The sequence below is a fragment of the Delphinapterus leucas genome, chromosome 8 (genome assembly GCF_059928025.1).
Source record: "Delphinapterus leucas isolate spDelLeu-1000000601 "Yukka" chromosome 8, BTC_Dleu_Yukka2, whole genome shotgun sequence".
NCBI lineage: Eukaryota > Metazoa > Chordata > Mammalia > Artiodactyla > Monodontidae > Delphinapterus > Delphinapterus leucas.
In genome coordinates, this window is record NC_143136.1 from 22,206,323 (window position 1) to 22,234,076 (window position 27,754).

Genomic DNA, 27,754 nt, shown 5'->3' on the forward strand with positions numbered 1-27,754 from the left:
TAATCCCCAGTTGGTTGAATGTGTCAAATATGTTTGGGATTTAATTCTGACCTCCGAACCACACTCTCTAGAACCATGAAGTCAAAGCAACTATTTGGACAAATGCTTGCTGTTAACACTGCTTGACTGTCTGTGCTTCACTGGGATGCTCTTTGTCTCGATGGGTATGCAATGGAGTGGCAACCATGGCATTAACTCTGTACTGTCCGCTCACGTGGAACTATTACTAAAATGATGTCATGTGTCTGTACTCAGTACTGACAGGCGAAAAGTAATATGGTAAATGCATCCCATCCGTACATTTGTGCCTGATCTTACAGTCTCCATATGTGAGCACTGAAATAGCTCTTGGTTGACACATTCATTTCTTCATCGTGCCGTTTCAAATTCTTTTTTTAAAATTGGAAAAAAAAAAAGAAAGGCCACACCTTTAGGGTGTTCTTTCTTGTGGATTGAATGAGAACATTGAAAAGACCTATTTAGGGATAGGTTTGTTGTTTGTCCAAAATTGAATCGTGACAGATGAAAGCATTGGACAGATTGTGTTCTTTGCATCATTTGGTGGAATGCTTTTACTAATGCTACTTAAATAATTTTCATTATGAAATGAATAAAATATTAACAGTAGCCTTGGACTCAGGCCTGTCTTTCCCCTGAATGTGCTTTGGAGTGGCACATTTTATACCATACATTCATAATGCATTAGCATTATGACCGTGATGTTGTCATGAGTTTTTCTACTGGGAAAAAAAAGAAAAACTCATCAATCAATTTTTTTTAACCCTCTTCATGAAAGTTTTATTTTCCTACTAAAATAGTTTTGGATTTTTTTTAAACTTTGCTGATACTTACTACAGGTATTATGTCTAGGTTCTAAGAATGGTTTTGACATCCTAAACAGGACTATAATTTTTAGACCCCGAGAGATTTAAATTTTACTGTTTGGGGGATTTTCAAAAAACAAACAAAAATCCCTGAAGTAATATTGTAACCTGTTTTATTCTCCCAGGGAAACTATTCATGGTGCTTAAAAAGTCTTTTCAGATAATATGGAGCAGATTGCATATTACCATCATTGCTTTAACACTATCAGTTTTACCACTAGTAACCTGATGTACACCGCTTTATTTTTCCCTCTTTTTTGCCTCTGTTTTCCTTTGCCCTCCTTTGCTTTGTAACTCAATAGAGGTGCCCCAGCTCACTGACCTAAGCTTTGTTGATATAACCGATTCAAGCATCGGCCTGAGGTGGACCCCGCTAAACTCTTCCACCATTATTGGGTACCGCATCACAGTAGTTGCGGCAGGAGAAGGTATCCCTATTTTTGAAGATTTTGTGGACTCGTCAGTAGGATACTACACAGTTACAGGGCTGGAGCCTGGCGTTGACTATGACATCAGCGTTATCACTCTCTTTAATGGCGGAGAGAGTGCCCCTACTACACTGACACAACAAACCGGTGAATTTTGAAAACTTCTGTTTTTGAGACATGGATGGTGTTGCATGCTGCCACCAGTCACTCTGGTTAAATGTGGATGTTTCAAGGGAAAAGCCAGCAATTTGCCAAAGAGTAAGAGCGGGTGGATCGATTGGTAGGGAGTGGAATGCATATGCCAAACTGATTGGATGAAGATATATACAGCAGTCTTAAGTACATTTTCATTTAAACCGTGAAGATGTGTAAAGCCAGAGATAGATATCTAATCTATCAAATACAAAATGGAAAAAGTTCATTGAATTTGCCGACCTAGAATGATTTTTTAAAAATCTAACATTAATACCAAATTGTATCATGAGCACCACTTAATAAGAAATGTACTTCCAAAATGTAACATTAGACCCTTCTTTCAATTATTTGATAAACTCTACCATGTTCCTTCTTTGTGACTGTCTAAAAAACGATTGAAATTTAGGGTAGAGTGGAAGGAGGTTTTTTTTTGCGGTAGGAGAAAAAGAGACTTTGGAACATTCTAGATTTCATTGCCATGGTGAGGTAAAGAAACTCCTCTTTAACCACAGTCTGGGGACCAGCATGCAACATTATAAAGGTTCTCTGCCCTGCATGGTAAGAAACATGCTGAGAACCAATTTGCATGAACCCCTTTCACTTGTAAGTAGAATTCACTGAATGGAATTGTAGCTATGGCAGTAGCTGTAGTCATTCCTGTCAGAGGGGAATTTAAGACCCTCTTGTGTTTTTGTCTGTGTGCATGTGTATCTTTGGAAAGTATTGCTATGTTTCTCTTTGCTGTGTAGCAACCTAAGCCTCTTCAGCCTGGGATTAAACAATCATCAGTTGTATTAATCATGTACATGGATTTTATGTATTTGAAAGTGAATTGAATTGACCCTTTAAAATATATTGATGGCAGAAAGGTTAAAGGGGCCTAACAGTACTGGGTGTAGTGTTTTATTTTTAACAGTAGTTCACTATGATTTAGATTAGACTATTTGCATGATGATGACTCGTTTCCTTTATGCATGAAATACTGGTTTTACCTTTCCAGCTATTCTTGTTAGCTTTAATTTTTAAGTGACATTAACTTAGTCTTCCTTCCTATTTGAAACCAGCTGTCCCTCCTCCCACTGACCTGCGATTTACCAATGTTGGTCCCGACACGATGCGTGTCACCTGGGCCCCACCTCCATCCATTGAATTGACCAACTTACTGGTGCGCTACTCGCCTGTGAAAAATGAGGAGGATGTTGCAGAATTGTCAGTTTCTCCTTCAGACAATGCAGTGTTCTTAACAAGTAAGCGGTCAAGTATATTTGTTCAATAAATACTAAGCTAGCACATAAGGAAGAGATTCTGTGTCCTCAGGTAGGAGCGAGAAAGATTAAGACAGCTACAACAGAACTACAGGCTAGACTCCAAATCTAACGTGCAGCTCTATAAATTTTGAAAGATGTCATGTTTGTTGTTATTTTAATATACCTTTGATATCTACAACTTTTTAAAAATCAGAGTGGAAAAACCCCAACAGTGAAGTTTAAAGACTTCAAACAAGTTCTGCTTCCAAATAAGCACATAAAAATAAATATGGGCCCAGAGAAATTATATGACTAAATCTTAGTGTTTAACGAGACAAAAAATGAGGATTGAAACTAGTGTCACGGTATCTGTCTTATTCTCATTTAAGTGTCAGCAGGTAATCTATTTGGCATTTGAAGACTTAGAAACAGTGACTGGTCACTCAGGGTACATCAGGACTCTAATTTGAAGAAAGAGCCAGAAGTGTAATTTGTACTTCAAAAAGAATCTGTTAGTAGGATTTCTCTGAAGGCTGAGGACTTAGAAAATAACTGAAACTAAAATAAACAACAATTTATGGAAATTGTTTCTAGTTTCTTCCCTTTGAAATTGATATTTTTTATTAAAGAAAATAAAAGGAGGCTGCAGCATGGTGCTGTTTCACATGTTGCTTCTCATTATTTTCACTGTAATAGTAAAATACACATATAAGAACAAAAAGCAAAAGCTTCTACATAAGGGAAAAAAAAAAATTTAGGTACATTACCAGATGATGGTCTGAAAACATCCTCTATCTTTCGAACGTATTTTAGAGAGTGAAATACAAAGAAAGGCAGCTCAGCACGACCATAGTCTTGGTTTCCAATTCTGTGGCTGAGGGCGAGAAATCCTCATTTCTGCCTATCAGTGGGGCTATGATTCTGTTCTGGAGCATTCTGGAATCAGTAGTTACAGCATTACCCAATACACAAGGCTCTGCTTCAGGACCTCTTCTGCCCCACCTTAGCCATAGACCTGTCACATGTTATTCATATGCTCTAAGATCTTATTCTAGATTCTATTCTAGATCTCAAGGTAGCCATTTCCCCCCCAGAGAAGCCATTATTATCTTGTTTTACAGATGAAGCAACTGAGGTCTCCAGTGGCTAAGTAAATTGCCCCTGGCCAAGCAGGAAGGAGGAAAGGGGAGTCCAAGCATCCCATCTCCTAGTCTGGTGCTTCAGGGGCCCCTGCAGAAGGGGAGGTGGTGTAGAGGGGAATGGGGGTCTTTTGAGTAGGAGTTCAATGGTTAGAAACCTTACTCTGTACCTTTTCTGGTACCTCAGAATGAGAGAAGAGGAGACCCAGGAATATATATTCAACTCTTAAGTATTCTCTTCTTACCTTAATAGGACAGAACCCATCACTCCCGATGAGTATGACTCTTTTTCAGTAAGGGTTAATTGTTAAGACCACTGGTCTTGGCTTAGGGCTCAACTCCTGTGTGATCTTGGGCAAATATATCGAAAAAATAACTTCTCTGTGCCTTAGTTTTGTCATTAGGAACTGGGGATAATTGTAAACTAAATTTTTGGAGGTAATAGATATGTTCATTATCTTGAATGTGGTGATGGTTTCACAAGTGTATACATTTGTCAAAATCTGTCAAATTAGACACTTTAAATATTTTCAGTTTATTGTTTGGCAATAAAGCAGCTTTAAAAAGTAGCAAAAGAAAAAAAAAAAGGTAGCAAACTACCTGCTAGGGTGATTGTGAGAGGTAAATGATATTCACAGTGCCACAGTCATTATCACATGCCCTCAACAGGCGTGCCGTTAAGTGGATGATAGAAATATTACTGTGCTGCAGCAACTCCATCTTATTTCGGATGCAGCTGAGTCATACCCGCACAGGTGGAGCTGGGGGCAGGGCTTAGAGATGCTACAGGGCAAGGTGACCCTTCCTCATCACCTACTGACAGCCCCTCTGCAGGCAGCAACACTCACTTAGGTGTAAACAGGCTTTAAGACAGGACTCTTGGATATTTTATCCGTTGAAATAGTCCTAAGGGTGCTTTGGTTTTTCATTCTTTCAAGCACATTTTAAAAATAATTCCAACTTGCCTCTTCAGATCTCCTGCCTGGAACAGAGTATTTAGTCAGCGTCTCCAGTGTTTACGAGCAGCATGAGAGCGTACCTCTTAGAGGAAGACAGAAAACTGGTGAGTCATGTGGGCAACATGCTTATTGAGTAGCTTTCACCTACCAATTTTAAAGAGCAAAATTCCGTGCTACTTCTGAAAATACATCTCCATTTTTGTGGGAGTGCTTGTCGCCTCGTCATTACCTTTGATCACTGGTCTTAAACATTAAGACATCTTATGGGAATGTAGTTGGTGCAGCCACTGTGGAAAACAGTATGGAGGTTCCTCAGAAAACTAACAATAGAATTACCATATGATCCAGAAATCCCACTCCTGGGCATATATCCAGTCAAAACTATAATTCAAAAAGATACGAGCACTCCTATGCTCATAGCAGCACTATTCACAATATCCAAGACATGGAAACAACCTAAAAGTGCATCAGCAGATGAATGGATAAAGAAGATGTGGCGTGTGTGTGTGTGTGTGTATACACACACACACACACACACACACTGGACACTACTCAGCCATAAAAAGGAACAAAATAATGCCATTTGCAGCAACATGGATGGACCTAGAGATTATCATACTAAGTGAAGTAACTCAGAAAAAGAAAGACAAATACCATATGATATCACATATGTGGAATCTAAAATATGACACAAATGAACATATCTACGAAACAAAAACAGACTTAACAGACATAGAGAACAGATTTGTGGTTGCCATGGGGGAGGAGGGTGGGGAGGAAAGGACTGGGAGTTTGGGATTAGCAGATGCAAACTATTACATATAGGATGGATGAACAATAAGGTCCTACTGTATAGCACAGGGAATATTCAATAACCTATGAAAAACCATAATGGAAAAGAATATAAAAAAAGAGAATGTATATATATGTATAACTGAGTCACTTTGCTGTACAGCAGAAATTAACACAACATTGTAAATCAACTATGCTTCAATTAAAAAAGTATTGATAGATTAAAAGAAATTAAGACACCTTATTCAACTATTACACTGACTTCCAATCACTAAGATTATACTCTCTGCTTCCAGGGAGGACTGAAATTAGTCCAGAAACTTTGTTGTCTATCTTTTTAAAAAAAATCTCCCAAGAATAATATCTCATAATCTCTATTACTGAGAGGTGGTGAAATCCCTTCTCATTAGGCAGATCTGTCTAATGGCTGACCCAACACTGTCATTGTCATCTAAGTATTTTCCCTCTTTACTAAGCCAACGAGTTTATCTCTTTTTTCTACTTGATGAAATATTCATTTACTATAAAAAGAAGGTGAATAGAATCCCATAATATTATGTCCCTTCTTAAATATGAGTGCTTCTATTAATTTTTTCCTTTCAAAAAAGTGTAATTTAATATAGCCATTTATTTATTTCTTGTAGTCCACTTGCTTCCAAAAAGAAGCTGTGGTATCTCAATTTGGTTTGAGTATATTATTGAATAGAGTAAGTAAATGTTATAACAAAAATGAAAGTTGCTGGAAGTCCCCGAGCGGTTAAGTGATTTGAATTGAGATCAACTCTAAATTTTTGTTAATTTTTCTGCAATGCACTAAAAATTCTCAATTCATGAGGAATTACTTGCATTGTAATTTGTCCAGGATGATGTCTTATTTTCATTTTAGAAAGTTTTTTGTTTGGCATTCTTACCACCCTGTTGACATAGCAGTTCCCTCTTGAGTGTAGAAAGCTTCTTTAAGAGCCAAACACTTAACCTGAGAGTGGGCAGATCTTGCCTTACTTTATAAGGTAGAAATAGAATAGAATACTTGAACACTGAAGCCTTTGAAAATATCATTTCCCAGAATATCTCACACACCTGTCTTCAAATGTGATGCGGAAATCACTTGGATTACTTAGCAAAAGAAAAAAGAAAAGAATGCTTTTGGACATTTTGAACAGCGTCAGTTTATGATTTTGAAATTTATCTGTGGCTTAGAATCAGTGTATCATAACCTGAGGTTCATGGCAATTCACTGTGTTAGTGGAAAAGGATGGAAACACTGGATGTATATTACTTTCCCTTACATTCTTCCTCACTTCCTAAGTTGGTGGTGTCTTTTTTTTCCTTTTTATCTCTTCCTCCCCTGGGTGGGAAAAACAGGTCTCGATTCCCCAACTGGCATTGACTTTTCTGATATCACTGCCAACTCTTTCACTGTCCATTGGATTGCTCCTCGAGCTACCATCACTGGCTACAAGATCCGCCATCATCCTGAGCACATGGGTGGAAGACCTCGGGAGGATCGAGTGCCCCCCTCTCGGAATTCCATCACACTCACCAATCTCAATCCGGGCACAGATTATGTGGTCACCATTGTCGCTCTTAATGGCAAAGAGGAAAGCCCTTCCTTGGTTGGCCAGCAAACAACAGGTAACTTGTTTTCTGGTCTGCAAAGAAACTCAGAGGACTTTCCTATGCAGGTGATAGCTTCCGTGACATAGCTTTGTGTTGTCTGAGTCATCATCTCTCTCTCTTTTTTTTTTTTTAAATTAATTATTTTGATTGTGCTGGGTCTTAGCTGCGGCACATGGGATCTTCATTGCGGCATGTGGGATCTTTTAGTTGCGGCATGCAGACTCAGTTGCGGCATGCATGCAGGATCTAGTTCCCTTACCAGGGGTCGAAGCTGGGTCCCCCACATTGGGAGTGCAGAGTCTTAGCCACTGGACCACCAGGGATGTCCCTGAGTCATCATCTCTTAAAAAAATAGATCATGGTTATGAGAATATATTAAAGAAGATAATTTCTTTATCTCAAGAAATTTCCCACCGGAGTTGGGTACTTATGCATTTCTAAGAACTGAAGTTTTATTCAAAATGTAGAAAACACTCTATTTCAAAGTTCTCTTAAAAATTATTTTAATATAATCGTGTACTTGTTCTTATAAGATAGATGCTTAAGTACTTAGGGGAGAAGTATCATCATATCTGTACTTTAGTCTCAAGTGGATTAACAGAAAGATAGAGAGAGACAAGGAAATGTGGCAACTTCCCTAAGGGAAGGGAGTATGGGTGTCCATTATATAATTTTTATCACTTTTACGTGGTTTTAAAATTTTTTTAAATAAGAAGTTGAGGGGAAAATTCTCCAATACACTTGAACTAATCATCTCACCACGATTTGAATTGTCTCCTTCACCCCTTACTTGCATTGTTCATAATTTTTAATTTTGCTAATTTTGAGTAGTACTTACATTATTATATGAAGGAATCCTAAAGGCAGTGATCCGGAAAATGAGCAAAAGGTGGATCTGGGCATCCTTTGAAAGTTATGGATGTGAAAACTTCCCCATGTTTTTCTAGTTTCTGATGTTCCAAGGGACCTGGAAGTCATTGCTGCAACCCCCACTAGCCTGTTGATCAGCTGGGATGCTCCGGCCGTTACAGTGAGATATTACAGGATCACCTATGGAGAAACAGGTGCGTTAGTGAAGTGCTACTTCACGCTCTGATGGAGTATTCTGTCATGGGTAACACGAAAGCCCAGCAATGGATACATAATTAAAGAAGCTTTGACAAGTCCATTCGCTGGAGCCTTGACTTCTTTCTAAGAGTATGTGGGAAATATGTATGACATAACTGGTGGCAAAATCAAGATAAAAAGTTGTTTGTGTAATACTAGAGGGGAACAACAGAGCTGAGGAAGAAGGATTTTAAATTCACAAGTATATTATCAGTGGTGAAATGATAAGTGATATTTATTTATCTTCCTTTTCCTTTCCTATATTTTCAAAATTTTACTTAACATGAATGTATTCCATTAAGATCTTGAAAAAAGACCACAATATATGCAACCTTGGGTTGAGGACTACCTTCTCTCCCTTTCTAATTTTAATCTACCACACGTTAAAGCTGGAATGTTAAAATATCATGAACTGCAATTTTCTCTCAATTTTTACACACTCATCAAGGCTTACTACATGCATAAATAAATAGACCTTTCTGTTCAGGCCCTATTTAATAGCACTTTTTTAAAGGGAATAAGCAAATATGTAACTTACAAGCTGCTCTCAATACGTTAATTCAGTTACTCAGCAATCCCTAAGTGTCTCTCAGCCCCTCACACTTTAAATTCATCCCTTTTCAAACAGGAGGAAATAGCCCTGTCCAGGAGTTCACTGTGCCTGGGAGCAAGTCTACGGCTACCATCAGTGGTCTTAAACCTGGAGCAGACTACACCATCACTGTTTATGCTGTCACTGGCCGTGGGGACAGCCCGGCAAGCAGCAAGCCCATTTCCATTGATTACCGAACAGGTACTGACTCGTCTTCTGGGATGACACAGGCTCATTTACTCAGATAGCTTTTACTATGTTCTCCCAAAGTATTTTCTTCATTGTGGAATTGATTTTCTTTTTTAATGAGATGAAGCAACAGCTACAGAGTTTTGAGCCAGATATACAAGGAAGCACCCCAAGGGCAAGGATTTTTGTCTGTTTTGTTGATGGATGTATTCCATGAGCCTATAATAGAGACAGGGACAGAGGATGTTCAGTAAATATTTGTTAATGAATGAATAGATGAGCTAATAAGGTAAGGAGGCAAACATCTACAGGAAATGTAGTTTCTTTGTGAATGAAGCAGCCATCTTGAAAATAGGCAGTAGTATCAAGATGCAGGCACCACCTCCCGAAATTCTCTGTGTTTCTGCAAAAGAAACACCTGGGGGTCATTAATAGTAGTAAGAGATTATTCTATCTGTATCAGAACTGGAGATGAGGACTTGTCTAGTCTTGTCCCCATGGACGGGGGCTTCATTGGTTTCTCCTGGTTTTTATTTGTAGAAATTGACAAACCATCCCAGATGCAAGTGACTGATGTCCAGGACAACAGCATTAGTGTCAGGTGGCTGCCTTCAAGTTCCCCTGTTACCGGTTACAGGGTGACCACTACTCCTAAAAATGGCCCAGGACCATCGAAAACAATGACTGCAGGTCCAGGTAAGAATAGCCAGCACCTCACATACATCAGGATAAACAGAGTATGCTTTTTTAAATAAATGACTACCTGGCTCTGAGTACTATACAGTTTTGTATCACGTGTCAGAGTTTCCCCGTTTGCGAATTCGGCGCTCAAGGCTGTTAACAGCTCCCTCCACGGTAGAATTTTTAGGATGAGTGCATTTCTGTTTTTACATGTGTAGTAGTGTTTGACGGTGTGGACATCTTGAATTATTAGGTTCATCTTTGTGGTTTTGTTTATCATGCACACTAAGAAGACAGAGAGGGCCTAACTGACTTTTAAAGATTCTTTTAGCTCTTGGTTTCGTTTTCATATAAAATAATTGTGAAATTAGGATTCTACGGCAATATTTTAAAGTCCAGTTAATTTTCGTGTTCTCAAGAGCAACATCATTCATCGTTGGTGGCATCATATTCAATTTTAGAGCTTATCCTTTAGTGTGGCTTCACTCCAGTATGGTAATTTGTATTAGCAATGCACGTGTCTGTCCAAGAGGAAATCCATGTGTGACTCCTCCATATTTTCATGCTAATTATGCAAATGAAAATTCCAGGCCACCACGCATTTACTCCCGAACTCTGAAAGTCACTTGGTTGTCATAGTGAATGACATAGATGCTGCCTTTTCTTTTCACTCCCTTTGCAGATCAAACGGAAATGACAATTGAAGGCTTGCAGCCCACAGTGGAGTATGTGGTTAGTGTCTACGCTCAGAATCGAAACGGAGAGAGTCAGCCTCTGGTTCAGACAGCAGTAACCAGTATGTAACCAGTGCCTGTTTTCCATGTTCAAAGTCAAATTTTGTGCTTAGGTGTCTGGATACCTAGTTTGTATCTTGAGCTGAGCTCTTTGCAAACATTTTTCCTTCTCAGTGCCAAGGAATGAACATATAGGGAGAGAAGTTGTGGAACTACCATAGTTAGTTGCTGTGCTTTGAATTTCTCCTGCTCAAATCGCCTCAGCAAAATCTTATTAGCCTATAGCAAATCTACAAAATATTTTGCTAGCACCTTCTTTTCTACAACTGGATGGTAAAGTTGATTGAAGTGTGCCTCATGAAACTATTATGTTTCGAGCATTTGTGGCTGGACCAGACTGTGGCTGGACCAACGTTTAATGTAAATATTATATTTATATTAAATATACATACATTACAATATTCAATGGGGAGGGAGGGGGAGAGTTAAAGAAAGAATATAACAATCTGAATCTAACATTGAAAATCAACTTTGCCATTTCCAAGGTATAAAAAATCCAGGTCTGTGAGACTAACATCACATTGCAAAAACAAATCTTGGTAGAATATCTTAAAATGAATATAAATAAATCCTCATTTGGGGGCATTTTGCAGGGTATCTCCGCATCTCATGTACACCTATGTTTTAATAAGTGATGCGACATTAAATATTTTCTGAACCAAAAAACCTTAAGCAAGGATCAAGTAATTTTCCATTTAATAGTGGGTTAATTGGAATTTAATTCATCAAAGAAAAATGGTATCTGCAGAACTGCTTTGCATGTTATAAAAATGCTTGTTTCGCAACTTGCTTTTCACATAACCTCTTACCATTAATTTGCCTAACAGACATTGATCGCCCTAAAGGACTGGCATTCACTGATGTGGATGTCGATTCCATCAAAATTGCTTGGGAAAGCCCACAGGGGCAAGTTTCCAGGTACAGGGTGACCTACTCGAGCCCTGAGGATGGAATCCATGAGCTATTCCCTGCACCTGATGGTGAAGAAGAGACTGCAGAGCTGCAAGGCCTCAGGCCGGGTTCTGAGTACACAGTCAGTGTGGTTGCCTTGCACGATGATATGGAGAGCCAGCCCCTGATTGGAACCCAGTCCACAGGTATATCGTTAATTGCACTGCTGGGTGCTCATGGGAGCAGCGGCTTTATGCCCTGCTGAATGCATTATACTTTATCAGGCTATCGATTCCCGTGCAAGTGGGTACCCCCAAAATCCACCTGTCTATTAGGAAAGACCCTCTTCAAAGAAGAATAGTAATAAGCAATAAAATGTAGGTGACGTTTACATAAAGTCTAATGAAAGGAAATTTTGGAGTAGCTTGGTTTACAAACAAGGTTATAAAGCGAGACATTTGAAGAGAACATGAAAATTGTGGATTATTTCCTAAGCCTTGACTCTCTGTGGTTACTTATGCTCATTGTATATAAAGGAAAGAAATTTGGCATCCTAAGGAACCCAAACTGGGCCATTTCATAGCAGCAGGATTCTGAGAACACGTGGGTAAGACCTTCCTTCTCTGGTTAGAGATCATGTGCTAGGTGTATAATTTGCTAAAAGGATTGAGAATCAGACACATAGGAAACAGTTGATAGGGCAAGTGCTTTCCACCTTCTTTAAACTCTCATGCTTTATTTCTAAAGCAGAGTGGAATGCTAAAGATGTCTCCTCGTGACAACATAAACCCTGGAGGTGACAATCCGTATTATTGCTCTTTGCTTCTCTTTTCTGCTTCTGTTGTGAGCCAATTTTCTTCTGCTGCTGCACCACAGAGAATACTTCAAATTTAGCAGTGATATCTTCCATGAGGTCCAAACAAAGAGAATAAAATCATAATTCTGTCTTTGGAGGGATGAAATACTCTGTGAGATGGTTTTCCATACAAAGATAATTTCTGTCAGAAAGGGGCTACTGCTCATCTTTCCATAGAAATGGAAAGATCAATCCTAGTGGCCAATAAGCCAATTTGACTTTATTAAGGGAAAGCAAAAAAACCAACTGCTAAAACCTTAAGTCTCAGAGTTTTGGCATTTACCCAAGTGCTTCCAGTGATTCTGAGCATTGCTGGATAAAAAACACATATTTTTCAGCAAACATTTTCTTCATTTTGCACCCCCTTTTGTCCTTTCTTGTACTGAATCTTTGCTTGACTAGGGTACCCACCCAACCAAAGAAGTACAACCTATCTACTTCTCGGAATTCACTTTATTTTCCCCCTTTCCCCATTTACTGTAAGATAACCTCTAACCAATGACCATCCTGACAGCCATTCCTGCACCAACCAACCTGAAGTTCACTCAAGTTTCACCAACCAGCCTGGCCGCCCAGTGGACGGCACCCAATGTTCAGCTCACTGGATATCGAGTGCGAGTGACCCCTAAGGAGAAGACCGGACCAATGAAAGAAATCAACCTTGCTCCCGATAGCTCATCTGTGGTGGTATCAGGACTCATGGTAAGAAGTGTCCTTTTTCTCATTGGACTAAAGAAGTAGGTCATTTCTTACACAGTTGAAGGTGGCGGAAATATAATATAATAAATCTGTGTTCTTTGCCTCTGCCGTCAAATTAAATTTAGCATAATTTTGTATCAAGTAGAATTACTTTGTGTTGACCTAAGCTATCAGGGACAGAATTTTATGAGCAGCATTGGATGTTGCATAGCTCTTTTTTTTTTTTTTTTTTTTTTTTTGCGGTACGCAGGCCTCTCACTGTTGTGGCCTCTCCCGTTGCGGAGCACAGGCTCCGGACGCGCAGGCTCAGCGGCCATGGCTCACGGTCCTAGCCGCTCCACGGTTGTGGGATCTTCCCGGACCGGGGCACGAACCCGTGTCCCCTGCATCGGCAGGCAGACTCTCAACCACTGCGCCACCAGGGAAGCCCTGTTGCATAGCTCTTTAAGTGTATTCTGTTTATTTTAAAACGTTGTATTGTGTGTGAAGTGGGGGCAATTTATATATCCATAGGCTGAATGCATAAATCTACTTTAGTTATGCTTTTTCTCAGTCCTGTTACCTTTGCAAGGAATATTCTCCGGTTTTTACCAACCCAGCCTGATCCTACCTTCTTTAAGTCATCTTTAATCCTTCTAGATGTGCATGCAGAAAGCTAGCCAGGAACCTAGGAAGTTGTTCTACTTCTTAACATAAGGCCAATTCCAGGAGAAACTACAGAAAGAGGGTTCAGAGATAGACTATTCTCTTTGCCTCTCTATGATCAGAAAAATTCATGATTTGCACCTGTCAGATCATCAAAGAGAAAAACAGGCTACTACCATTTTCCTCATTTTGTACCAGCTTAGCATAAATATGTAAGTTATGGCTTACTTGGGCTCAACCCCAGGTGCATTTTTTAATTCATGTAATTGAATATGTTGTCAGTGTAGGAAGGAAATTAATATAGGAACTTACAGTTCTGCGGGTTTGGCTAGCTTACTTTTTCTTTTCTAACCATTGCATTTTTTCTAACGCTGGAGTGAAAATTCCTGGGCTTCAGATCACATTGCTGAAGCTTACTGCGCCCTTCTTTCTAGGTGGCCACTAAATATGAAGTGAGCGTCTATGCTCTAAAGGACACTTTGACAAGCAGACCAGCTCAGGGAGTCGTCACGACTCTGGAGAGTGAGTAATCAAACTTTTTAGTGTCAAAAAACGTTCTGGATAAACAAAAATTAAAGAATGGCAAATGCCTTTCTAGATCACTAAGTGAACAATGGAGTGATTCCCAGTTTGGAAATAGATTTGCTTTCCCAGTTACTACTGTTGCCTCCTGTGCCTCTCCAGAAAGTGGTCTACTGGCGCGTACATGCAATCACTTCATGATGTGCTGGAGTTGGTGCAGTGAACTAAGAATAACACCTAGGTTATGTTCTACTGGTTAGAATTTGTTTTCATAGAGTTAAGTTTGAGGAGGACGCGTTGGCTTCTGTTGGATCTAACAGTGCAGTAAGGGTTGGACAATACTGGGCCCGGGTTCTAGTTTTCTGCCATATCAATAACCCACAGTTATTCTTTCTCAGAAATCACGTAAAGTGTCAAAGTCTTCTCATCTATGAAATAGGGCTGGCGTTGCACCTGTTGAGAAAAATTATGAATCTATATAGGAATGAGAAAATACTAGCAATACATTATTATATATATACCTTCCTTATATTATTACACATATTTTATATTATAATAACAATAATTTTAACACTCACTGAGGTATTTGTAGATATAGAAAGCCAGCCTTGGGAACCACTGACAGTACTTGCAAAGCTTTTCAGTTCTTAAAAAAAATAGTACACAAGGTGAATATTTTCATGTTTCCTAATTACTGTCTGCTTTTTCTCTCTGGATACTGCAGGAGAAAAATCTATACATTATTAGTCATGTGTAGAAATTGATGTATTTGTATAGAATAAAGAAACGTTTTAAAATATCGAAACCTTACCTATATGAGCCAGCCAGGCACTAATCTCTGGCTGTCATCCTGTGCAGATGTCAGCCCTCCAAGAAGGGCCCGTGTGACAGATGCTACTGAGACCGCCATCACCATTAGCTGGAGAACCAAGACTGAGACGATCACCGGCTTCCAAGTCGATGCCATCCCCGCCAACGGCCAGACTCCGATTCAGAGAACCATCAAGCCAGATGTCAGAAGCTACACCATCACAGGTCCAGGAGCTCACTCTACTGACCGCATTTGATAACTGCCATTCACAACATAAATTAGCTTATTAGCCTTTCTACCACTTACACTGATTAAATTTATCTTCAGTGTTTTATGATAACCCAGCTCTATTTTTTACAACGTATTTTCATCCCATGATCAAAACATTTTGTCCTGTGAACGCCTGGTTTTGTCTAATGTTTGCCAGAGGAATGGCCTAAGTCCCATTCATCAGAGATCTTTCATCAATGAACCCTCTCTTATGGGAAAAAAATATATATACATAATGCTTGAGAGCCAAAAGAAACTCAGTGATAGTGTCTACTTCTTAACATTCATGTAGATTATAAAGCAGAATTAAATTTGAAAAAGCAAACGACACTACTTCATAGAGATCAAAGTTGTTGTCAGAGAATGTTCAATATCTGGGTCAATTTAGGTCTTTTTGAGATTGAAAATTCTGATTCCAGTTCCCAACCAGTGACCATCTGATAAAACACAGTCAGTAGGTGCTCACCCCTATCACCAAGATAGTCACTTCTAACAGCATTTTGGGATTTTAAAATTTATTTTAGCCAGTGTCTTTTTGTGCATCTGTGCCTTTCTTTTGAGATGTCCTTCTCGTGAGCAGTTAACACCCATACCATGCTCTAATTTATTTTTCAAATGTGAACCACTTCCGTGGTCTGTATAAACACGCAATGATAGGAGGAACCATGAAAATTGCAGATGAGCTTGAAAATTTTCCTAGTAAATGAAGATCAGATAAAAATCATCTCTTCACCAATCTCAGGTTTACAACCCGGCACTGACTACAAGATCCACTTGTACACCTTGAATGACAATGCCCGGAGCTCCCCTGTGGTCATCGACGCCTCCACTGGTAACTACACTTTCTACTGAAGAAATGCCACTGACTTATATGTTTGTGTGATCAGTCACGTGAACTTGAGCAACAAAAATGAGGCTGATACTTTTGTATTCCAGATCACAGTGAATCATTTTTACTGTTTACAGAGCTCTCAGATTCTCTCAAGTCTCTTTTTAAGGGCTGGGAAAAGAATGTGGGAATAATTTTCTTGGTTATTCATTTCCTTAAAGAGATGTAACTTTGTTTTCTTTTAGCCATTGATGCACCATCCAACCTGCATTTCCTGGCCACCACACCCAACTCCCTGCTGTTATCATGGCAGCCACCTCGTGCCAGGATTACTGGTTACATCATCAAGTATGAGAAGCCCGGGTCCCCTCCCAGAGAAGTGGTCCCTCGGCCCCGCCCTGGTGTCACAGAAGCTACTATTACTGGTATTGCTGCTTCCATGCTGCCGTCTTCCTCTTTACTCTCTAGGACACACAAAGTGCTTAGCAGACTCCAACTGTGTCTTTGGTGCTGTACCATGAGAACAAGAAGCCCCATTTCTGACAACTTCAAAAAGCATTCTCTATGGAGGAGCTGTCAAGCTTGATACATCTCAGAATTCACAACAAAGCAATAATTTCAATAATGGCATAGCTAGAATCTTTTTATCTGCTGTATGGTTGCCAGACAGCTATCAGTTCTTCCTAGAAAAAGACATTTTTCAAAGCAAACTAGCAAATTTTGATACTGTTCTTGCACTCGGCAACCTAAAGGATGAGAAGTCTGCAGGATTTGCCAGACTGCCACCTGCCATGGCCCTCATTATCCGGCTTCACAGGATAGGTCTTGAGGCAAAGTGATTCCCAGTCATCCATCCTGGAGAGAGTGCTTGGGATGGGGAGTAAGAGATCATAGGCCTCTGGTATTGTTTTTGTCCAAGAGATTATACGGTAAACTGTGTATATAGGCTATCATCTAGACTTAAAGATCCTATAGGACACACAGGTACCAGGAGACACTGCTTCTTTAGAAACTTTGGAGACAGGAAAATAGAATCAGATATGGAAGGCGTTGAATTGGATACTTCCTACAGGGACCACACAAAGAGTGGTCACTCTTTCCTGCAGAGCACTTTTTTGTAGTCTAACTTTTTCATTGATCCTGCCACTGAGAGCCATCTTTTTGTTAGGCCTGAGTAGATTCACGTATACAGTCTGCACTGATCTCTCCCAAGTGTGTGTTTCGCTGGCAGTGTACAATGCTGATAGATTTTCTTGAATTCAGAAGGGTAGATGAGACCACATGTTAACCGAATCCCCAGGAAAAGTAAAGTGCTTATTCAGGCGTCAGACTTGACAGGAAGATAATTAATTTGCTAAGTGGCTATTGTATACAGAGCATTTGAGTGTTTGCAGAAGCAAAACGAAGTCAGTTTTGCCTTTCACGAGGCCAGTGGCCAGCTGGAGAGAGGATGCTTGCTTCCCAGTAGTATCTCCTGGTGAGATCAACTTTCATTTGACTAGCTGAGCCCACAGACATAATGTGATGATCTGTCCTTCCATCAGGTCTGGAACCAGGAATCGAGTACACAATCCAAGTCATTGCCCTCAAGAACAATCAGAAGAGTGAGCCTCTGATCGGGAGGAAAAAGACAGGTAAAGAGCACCTTCCTCGGTGGTTAACAGGGAGATGGCCAAAACAAAACTAATTATGAATGACTCATTTTGCAGGGCAAAAGTCTCCAGGCTTCGATGCATTTCTCATGAAACTTTTTTTTTTCCTCTAACAGCATAGCGTGTATGCTGGGCTCTTTGATAGCAGGAATAAGCTAACCATCTGCAGAACTGTTTTGTTTCTTTCCTGGCCGGTCAATATAAAAGCCTTTGATTCATCTTTAAAAACTTCAAACCGGATATTAAAATGTAAAAACCAAGCTGCGATCGTTGCTGTTCTTCTATACATTCTTTTGAAGTTAAAAATGTTTTTATAAGAAGGGGCAGGGGAGGGAAAAATCTTTCTCATTTGTCTTTATTCATTATTTGGTTTCTAAAACTTCAAACTGAATAATGTCTTCCTTTTTTATCCAATTTCAGTTTAATTTGAAGAAAATGCTTTATTTATGCTGATAGGAGAATTTTTAAATAAATTTTATGTGTGTATTTTAATCTGTTCTTAGCATTTCAAACTGTGAAAAACTACTGCACCAAACCTCTGGAATTCTCATACTTCAGATGCTGATATAATTAGTCTGGATTCTAGTCCTCATAACATGATTCTCAAGTGAAAAAGAGAAAAAAGGCTGCATATTTCAGTTCCATTAGGCTTAATTTGAGCAGAGGCAGCTTCTATGGGGCTCAGCGGTTCAAAGCTTTGTGTGTATGATAAATTCATACTAACACTTTTTTCGTTCCAAACTATAAAGAAAACTTTGAGAAAAATCGTAAAGATTTCTTTCTGGAAAAAAAGTGTTTTGTGACCTAAGAACTGCTAATTTTCCAGGAGCTTTGATCTGATTGAAAAATAGTCATTGTTGCCTGAACTGATAACGGCTCCCGAGGCTACTTCCGGGAGCTTAACACGCTTTGCTTTTTTTGGCTCTAACCTCTCTTGGCTAGATGAGCTTCCCCAACTGGTAACCCTTCCACACCCCAATCTTCATGGACCAGAGATCCTGGATGTTCCCTCCACAGTTCAAAAGACCCCTTTCATCACCAACCCTGGGTATGACACTGGAAACGGTATTCAGCTTCCTGGCACTTCTGGTCAGCAGCCCAGTCTTGGGCAACAAATGATCTTTGAGGAGCATGGTTTTAGGCGAACCACACCGCCCACAATGGCCAGCCCCGTAAGGCATAGGCCAAGACCGTATCCACCGAATGTAAATGAGGAGATCCAAATTGGTCCTGTCCCCAGGGGAGACGTAGACCATCATCTCTACCCTCACGTTCTGGGACTCAATCCAAATGCTTCTACAGGACAAGAAGCTCTCTCTCAGACAACAATCTCATGGACCCCATTCCAGGAAAGCTCTGAGTATATCATTTCATGTCATCCAGTTGGCATTGATGAAGAACCCTTGCAGGTAATTCATGTTTCTCTTTACTTCTGGGCAGCCTGGGAAAAAAACTAAGCTAGGCTACTGAAGCGACCAGAGCTCCGATGTCCACTGGCGTACTTATAGAACCTCTTAGAAAGGTGGCCTGCTTAAGTCCTGATTTTCTTTTTTAATCTCAGTACGGCTGTACTTTAGGGGATGTTCCAAAGAGTGTCATTAGCTTTCGTTTAGTAGAGAATAAAATCATTTCTATTATTATCGATCATTTGAGGTTCCATGGTAATATAGACAAAGAATGATCTTAGAAAAGAGAGAGAGATTCTGCCTGAATTTACTTTTGTCCAGGAAGGGCTAAAATGCCATCGTTACGGTTTGTCCTTGAAGAATCCCATTATCTACCATATGTCAAAGGAGAAAGAATTCGGCTGAAACTGTGCCTATAAGTGATTGATTCTCTGACTAAAACTTCTATGCTTTAATTTGTCTTGCTGATATCAATGTTCACTGTTTTCTTATTTTTAGAAAGTGGCAGACTTTGAAAAACTGACTACACTGTGGAGGATTTATGAGCTTAGAAACATGAGTTTGAGGATTTGGCAAAGGGTTTGAAGGACCCCATGTTGGGGTCAGATGCCACTTGTGTGGGATGAATGTGTATCCCACATAGCACAGCATCCACGTTTTATGTGAAGGGGGCATCATGGCCACGGCTGCCAGTGGGCTTGCCCAGACTGCAACTACAGCAGGATGAAGAGGAGGCTGTCTCTAGAATTAGTGAGGGTTCCTGGTAACTGTGGAGCATGTAGGGTAGATTTTTGGCAGGAGAATCTGTCATGTAGAAACGATAGCCCCTCACTCAAGCTCCATTTCTCTCCTTCTCTGGTTGGGACCTTTACACTCTTCATCTTTGTCTCCCTTTGCTTTGTTTACACAGTAAGAGTTACTGAGAAGAGAATAGGGAAAGTCATATCAATTCCTCACTATAATGCTTTCTCCCCTACTTTGGATGTGCTAATAATTGCAGTTCCGAGTTCCTGGAACTTCTGCTAGTGCCACCTTGACGGGTCTTACCAGAGGGGCCACCTACAACATCATAGTGGAGGCAATAAAAGACCAGAAGAGGCACAAGGTTCGGGAGCAAGTAGTTACCGTGGGCAATTCTGGTATGTGAACATCGGGGTTATTTGGGCAAAAGTTCTGGACTACCCCAGAGATGCTTCTTCAAGTGACTGTTCCTTTCTTGCTGTTGTCTTTTGACTTGAGGAAATAATTCCATGAAGTAACTGAGCAACTTTAAATTCAATTATTTTCCCCTCAGAGTATCGTAGTATCTTGTAAAACACATACATAAATAGAGTCTCAAACAGTGATATGATGATAGACCTGGAAAGGACTTCAAATATTGTTTGGTCCAACACTGTGAGTCCCGGCTAGGGAGTATCTGGGTTGATATAGGACACAAGTCTCCTGATCTCTGTTCCCAGACCCTCTTCATCTTACCAGGTTGCTGTCCTCCTGAATAAGTTTTAAGTACTGAAAGTGATTACCTGTAAAGGAAATTCCTTATCTGCCGACATTAATGCCTGCTGGGTTTTGGTCCTGATGTAAAATGCTACCAACATAGCCCATTTCTGTCCAAAGAGCTCCTTTATTCCCATGTTATTTCATGATTATATAGGCCTAAAACCACAATGAGGTTAAATGGTCATTGACTCTTTGTAGCACCTGGAAAGTTCCGTTAAACCAGTAGTGTATCACCCAGCTTTTCAAACTCCAGGAAGCTGGAGAGTCACCAAGAAACATGAGATAGGGAATAATCAAAATCATGAATCTCAAATTTTCCAACTGGATGGTTCTCCATTCCCCATCAGCAGGGAGTGCTGAATTCTGTCTGCCAAGTGACAGGCTTTATTCCTCGGGCCAGTTACTTAACCTCAGCCTCCTTCCTCATTCGATAGGTGACTGTGTTCTTTCACATGTATAAAAGCCTGTGAATTAAGCAGTTTATTTGGGGGGGGGGTATTATCTTGTGCTTATTGTGTTATATATCCATGGTAATGCACACTTTTTGCTTCGTGTGGTTTTGCTAGTAGAATGCCATGTGAAAGGAATTTTCAAGAGCACAAAGGTCTTTGTGCTTTTTCCACATCATTTTTTAAAAAAAGATTCCATCTCCAGATGGAATTTGGTCAGGTGGAATTTTAACTCCTGGCTATCTTTAGGAAGGTTATTGAAACCCGTCATAGCAGTTTAAGTTCCTTCCATTTTTCTTTCCGACTCCTTATTCCCAGCAGCAATATTCTGCATTCTAGCCAGGTTCTCCCAGCTTTGAGACATTTCAGACATCTTAGTTTCAACAAAACTCTATTTTCTTCCACTGTGATGCCTTTCAAAATATTAGACACTTCAAATATCTATTGCTTTTGAGCTTTTGATTTTTGCACTGTGAAAAGAAATATACACAGTGGGATTCAAAGTCACAGAAGTTAACTTGATTTTTAGAGAATAACTTGAAGCATGCTTTGTTTGCATAGATTATTTTAAAATATGCTTTCCCAAAACATAAAGACCAGATCTTAGGCAACATGAAGAGATTCCATTACTTAATTTCTAAGCCATCGATATCCCATTGCTTTCTCTTATTTGGAACAGTTGGTTTTATTGATAGAGTAAAGCTGTCTGACCATTATGAAAAGACTGTACAAAATCTAGGCTTTTTGCACTATTATACAAAAAAAATGCAATAAAATAAATGCGATCACATTTTAATGGTATATAAAACTGTGACACCTTTTGCATTAAAAGCAAAAGATGCCCTCTAATAATTATTCTTTATTTGGCGAGCACTTTCTAAGTGTTGGTAATAGGCCAGTGCTTTGAATTCATGATCTCACGTAATCTTCACAAGATCCTGAGTAGGTAGAGATATTTTTATTTTTATCCCCACATTACAGAGGAGGGAAATAAGGCAGAGAAATGTTAAATAACTAGCTTAGGGTCACTCAGGTACTGATGGAGAGGAATTTCCAGCCTTCGCATACCACTGAAGTTCTTAATTGCCTCATGATCTGTTCCATGTTATATAGACTAGATTTACTAGAAATGATTTTTTTTTTTAGAACTGAGGGCAAAAGTGAAAGATGGGCTCCTTTTAAGAGGCTTGTGGCAAGCGTTCACTAGCAAAATCTAAGCATTGTTTATTAGAGCAGTTGATGCACTGATAGAACAGATGAGTGATTTTTAGTGCTACCGGGATTTTTGTTTTCGAATAAGTCATTATATACAATAATTCAGTTCTCTTCTTATGGTCCAAAACCATAATAAGATGTCTTTTTCTTTTCTTTTTTTTTTTTTTTGCCTTTTTCTCCTTTTCTTCATGTAGTTGACCAAGGCCTAAACCAACCCACGGATGACTCGTGCTTCGACCCCTACACGGTTTCCCATTATGCCATTGGAGAGGAGTGGGAGCGATTGTCTGAATCTGGCTTTAAACTCTCATGCCAGTGCTTAGGCTTTGGCAGTGGTCATTTCAGATGTGATTCATCTAGTGAGTAGCTTGCTTTGTCCACCTCTTGCAGTTCCATGCATTCTCACAATGTGCCAAAGGAGGAAGCATGTTTGGCAGATGCAACCTCTTCCAAACATGAAGCAAATGAGGAGAGACTGCTTGACTCAAAGTAACATTTTGCATCATATAAAAATGATGGGAAATTTTACTTGTTGAGTATTGCTTCATCTCAAGGGTTGTATTTCAATATGACTATTAATTAAAAATAAATTTGCGATGGTAATATGATTTAAAAAATTTTTTTGTTAAATGAATAAAGTCAAACTCTTTGGAGCCAGGTCTAATGAAGGGTATCAGAGACACAACGGAACCTCAAGTCTCTTTTAATCTGTAGTGTTGAGTGAGCTCAGAGGTGAACATTTATACTTACAAATATTCTATCTCTTTCAACACAAACCAAATATACACATATCATAGTATATATACACACTCACACCCACACACACACACACTCTTTCATATCTCACATACACACTCATATCATACATACACATACACACATTGGGTAGCTTGAATCTTGCCAAGTAATGTGGAGAGTACAGATAATCCATTTGTAGATAATTAAGAATCAACTTCAATTGAAAAATATTTGATTTTCAAATTATAAAAGGATTTTATTATTTAAAATTATTTTTTAGTTAAAATAATCCTAGGAATGACTTATCATGCTTTGAGGTTTAGTATTAGAATTTTTAAATCCTTCGGTTCTGCTTTGTTTTTAGAGGATGTGATTATTATTGAAAATTGGTTCATTTTCATAGGTGTTAATCATTATGCCTTATAACAAGCCTCCTATAGACATAACCAGGAATTGTACTGGGTGAAATATGACATAATGATTTTTAAAAGATCTTAAGAGTACTTAACTTGTATACACGAATTGGTTTAATTCAGACTGAAATATAAAAACAACGAATGTTTTCAATGCAGACAACTGTGCTTGACCATCTGAAAATAGAAAGAAGTGTCATATGCTGTTTAGGAGTTGGAAGTTTTAACATTTGGCATCAATTAGGTGGTTTTAAATTTCTGAAACTGAGCTATTTTTAGGTCTGTATATTTATTACCTATGTAAGTACTTAGGCGCAACTGTGGGAGCAGAGCTGTAAGTTGATTTATGTGATTCTTTGGCTCAACTTACATATTCTTCACTTAGATGTCATAATGATTGACTAACTTTTTTAAAGTTTTAGGAATGACTGACTTGTTGACAAAATAGAAGTTGTGTGTATTATATAAACTTCCAAAGTTTGTTTTGTTTTAGTATAAACTTTGAAGATTAAAAAGTCATCTTTTATGTATGGTAGTTAAAGATATATAACTGTGAATCTTAGATATTCCTTAGAGCCAGTCTTATTTGTAGGATGATAACCATTGATTTATCATTTTGTTTTTGTTTTGATACATAGGTTTATTCTTTCACTTTTCCCATTTACAAGAAACAGGTCGTAGTGTGTAGAAACCAGCTGATCTTTGCTTTTTGGTTAATTGAACTTTGTATCCAGGATCTCTGCAAATCCAAAAGTGACTTTTCATCTATTATCTATTTTTAGCCTTCCCAATTTTAAACTTTAATAGGGAGAATTCAAATGAAGGTCATTGACTATTCTTGTGAAATGATTATGATGGAATAGACTGGATCTTAAAATATCTGAGAAAATGTTAAGTGGTAAAGATAATATTTTCAAATCCAACCAAAAAAGTGGTTTGTCAGAGGGATCATGACCTTCATCTTTCCTTGCCACTTCCAGATACCTGGCTTTGAAAATCTGGTGACATGTCCCAGTACGCTCACCATCTTGTGAGTCAGAACATGCCAATAACTCCTTGCCTCTGATCTTCCCCACCCCCCAGAATGGTGCCATGATAATGGTGTGAACTACAAGATTGGAGAGAAGTGGGATCGTCAGGGAGAAAGTGGCCAGATGATGAGCTGCACGTGTCTTGGAAATGGAAAAGGAGAATTCAAGTGCGATCCCCGTACGTTGCCACAAATCACTTTTAGTGCCTTCTTGAGCGCTCCCACCTTCATTACTGAGCTGTAACTCTCATCCCCAGAAATGATTGGAGACTTTAGGTCTTCTTGAGGAGTGAACGGTGGGTTTGTTAATCTTCTGATTTGGGACAGCAGAGACAAGCTTCAAAAACGAGCCATAATTTAATGTTGTTATAGGGCACTTTAGCACTTTTCCGACCTGAGTATTTTGACCATAATCTGCAGTGAAATGTAACAAGAAAGGCTTACGGGTCTTTAGATTCAACTTTTAAAATATGATCTCTATCTTTGCATTGAACCGTTTCCAGTTTATTAGATCTAGTCTTTGGAAATGCTGCCCTAAGACCTATACAGCAGTACCTCTCTTATGGATGATTCCCATTAACATGTGGGACGTGGGCTGTGATGACAAATTTAGGAGAGAAACAAACCCACCCCCGTAGAGGGGTCAAGTCTGTATTATTGTTCTCAGTCTTACACGCGCTTATGATTTGTGTGTCCACGTAGATGAGGCAACGTGTTACGACGATGGGAAGACGTACCACGTGGGAGAACAGTGGCAGAAAGAATATCTTGGTGCCATTTGCTCCTGCACGTGCTTTGGAGGCCAGCGGGTAAGGACAGATAGGCCAGGCTCTGTGCAATTTAGACAAGGGGGGGAGGTTCCTGTACAGACGATTAAGAGTTATGCTTCCTGTGCACACCTGTGCACACACCTGTGCACACAGGTGTGGTAGTGCACCTTACAAAATGGGGAAATAGTTCAGCTGCTGTTGGAACATAACGCTACTGACTACCCCTTTCCAGTTCTCCCCCTTTGTGGCAGCCTTAGCCCCCTCCCCCATACCTACTATTCTCAGACTGCCTCCGTTCTTCAGCAACTGAAGTGTTAAACGCTGGGTAGCACTGGGCTTCTTGCTCCATTCTGTTGGGCAGGTGCCCCTGTGATACTGCTGTTAAATATTTTGAATACCCAGATCTAAGAAAATACCACTTCTTTGTACCCTCTCTCAATCCCCAAATAGATTCCTGCCATAGGTCTAGTGCTATGCTCAGGAATATGGGACACACAGAGGGAGTGAGAAATGGTCCTGGCTCTTAATGATATAGCTGGAGACATTAAATTAGCATACATTGAAAGTCCAGCTAATTAAGTCAGGTTCTGAGTGGATCTGACAAACCCAGTTCCCATGTAGGCTGATGTCAGCAGGAAAGGTTTGGTGGAAAAGAGAAGAATGAACTGGCTGGGTTTCGGGTTTTTTTTTTTTTTTTTTTTAATTATTTATTTATTTTTGGCTGCGTTGGGTCTTCGTTGCTGCATGCGGGCTTTCTCTAGTTGTGGCGAGCAGGGGCTACTGTTCATTGCGATGCGCAGCTTCTCACTGCAGTGGCTTCTCTTGTTGCAGAGCATGGGCTCTAGGTGCACGAGCTTCAGTAGTTGTGGCACTTGGGCTCAGTAGTTGTGGCTTGTGGGCTCTACAGTACAGGCTCAGTAGCTGTGGCACAGGGGCTTAGTTGCTCCGTGGCATGTGGGACTTCCCAGACCAGGGCTCGAACCCATGTCCCCTGCATTGGCAGGCAGATTCTTAACCACTGCGCCACCAGCATAGTCCGCTGGCTGGGGTTTAGGATGGTTACAATCTGGTTGAGGGATGGGGGAAGCAGAGAGAGCAGGGTGAGCACAGCCCCTTGGAATGGGAAGGAGCTGGCACATGTGGGCTCCAGTGAAACAACCCTCTGCCTGCTGTCTAGTGGGAAGACATTAAATGGGAAGAAGTGGGTGCCACTTATGGAGGGCCTCGGAAGTCCATTATTCATGCCAGTACTTCTCAACCATTTCTAATCTGTGTCCTACTTCAATATAACAGAAAAGTGCTGTGCTTTCCTCTTATCTTTGAAATTACAAAATAAAATGCTTTATAACTCAAATAAAAGCAATGAAACATAACATTCCTTTGTTTTCAATGAAAACATACCCTCCCCAACAGCTTTTCAAATTCTGGCCCTTGAAGAGCATGCGCCCTGCTCCCGGGTAAGGCTTACTGGTTGATGCCTTTGGCATTAGCCAGTTGCAGGTGCCCAAGAGAAAGGGAACATGATGGAAGACGGTTTTTAGGAAGATTAAACTGGCAGCAGAGAAGGGTCTTCAGGGGTCTGGCTGAGGGCAGCCCCTGGAAGCTACTCTGACCTTATTCCACCACTCGTGGTTGGGTGGGGAAAGAGTCTCTCTCTCTGTCTCTCTTTAACACATATAAAGACCATGATCACAGAACTCAGTCATCTCTGGTCATGTGCTCAGTGTAGAAAGGTGTGATGGAAAGTGAATTTGTTGAGAAGTCGGTTTTGGTCTCACTTCAGCCTCTCTGCCTCATGATTTACGTACATGAAACCTTTAACGTGTGACACCTGTTCTGTTCTAAAGCGAAGTGCAAAATGAAACACTTTAGACAGGAGTGGGAACTGTTACGTGTTTATATGAAAGCAAGATTCACTGATTCTTATAAATAAAAGTAGGTATTTACCCGTACTGTCTTAGGTATTATGGGGAATATGCTTTTAAATGGACAAATATGTCTGAAATATTTCACTGACAATATAAGAAAGAAAGTGATTGTATTACTTAGGGTTCTTCTGGCTATAAGAGAAAAGCCCAACTCAGGTTAATTTAGGCAAAAGAAGGCTCACATGACTGGAAAGTCCCAGGATCTCTCAGTAGAAAGGACATGACCAGGAGTCACCCAGCTGGGTGGCAGTCCCACTCCACTCACAGGTCACTGTGTGACTTCCCCACCCCCCAGTCAGTCATTCCTCTGGGTCTCCTTTCCCTTACCTATAAAATGAGGGTGTCTGTCCATGTGATCTCATGTTCCTTTTAAAAGCTCTAGGATTCCAGGAAAACCTCCTCCATCATGTAGTGTGGAAAGCTTATTAAGGAAGTCAGGACTGGAATCAGCCTTAGCAGATGGGTGGGGTTTGTAAGACATTTCAGGAAAAAGGAAAAGCATA

General features: G+C 39.9%; 1 protein-coding gene across 8 annotated transcripts in view; it reads left to right on the plus strand.

Moving 5' to 3' along the window:
* Window positions 1–27,754, plus strand: part of FN1 (fibronectin 1) — a 69,545-nt gene that overhangs the window by 40,403 nt on the left and 1,388 nt on the right. Inside the window, exons 25-44 of one of the 8 annotated variants that reach the window (XM_022567625.3) lie at window positions 1,187–1,459; window positions 2,572–2,754; window positions 4,867–4,956; window positions 7,010–7,279; window positions 8,212–8,328; window positions 9,000–9,164; window positions 9,693–9,848; window positions 10,516–10,629; window positions 11,455–11,724; window positions 12,889–13,076; window positions 14,153–14,240; window positions 15,099–15,275; window positions 16,064–16,153; window positions 16,396–16,575; window positions 17,695–17,784; window positions 18,745–19,211; window positions 20,209–20,347; window positions 22,567–22,731; window positions 24,607–24,732; window positions 25,256–25,362. In XM_022567625.3, coding sequence (XP_022423333.1) covers window positions 1,187–1,459; window positions 2,572–2,754; window positions 4,867–4,956; window positions 7,010–7,279; window positions 8,212–8,328; window positions 9,000–9,164; window positions 9,693–9,848; window positions 10,516–10,629; window positions 11,455–11,724; window positions 12,889–13,076; window positions 14,153–14,240; window positions 15,099–15,275; window positions 16,064–16,153; window positions 16,396–16,575; window positions 17,695–17,784; window positions 18,745–19,211; window positions 20,209–20,347; window positions 22,567–22,731; window positions 24,607–24,732; window positions 25,256–25,362 — 3,455 coding nt within the window. The remainder of the gene's footprint in view (window positions 1–1,186; window positions 1,460–2,571; window positions 2,755–4,866; window positions 4,957–7,009; window positions 7,280–8,211; window positions 8,329–8,999; window positions 9,165–9,692; window positions 9,849–10,515; window positions 10,630–11,454; window positions 11,725–12,888; window positions 13,077–14,152; window positions 14,241–15,098; window positions 15,276–16,063; window positions 16,154–16,395; window positions 16,576–17,694; window positions 17,785–18,744; window positions 19,212–20,208; window positions 20,348–22,566; window positions 22,732–24,606; window positions 24,733–25,255; window positions 25,363–27,754) is intronic. The other 7 variants (XM_089916399.1, XM_030760483.2, XM_022567626.3 and 4 more) reach the window with 7 other exon arrangements.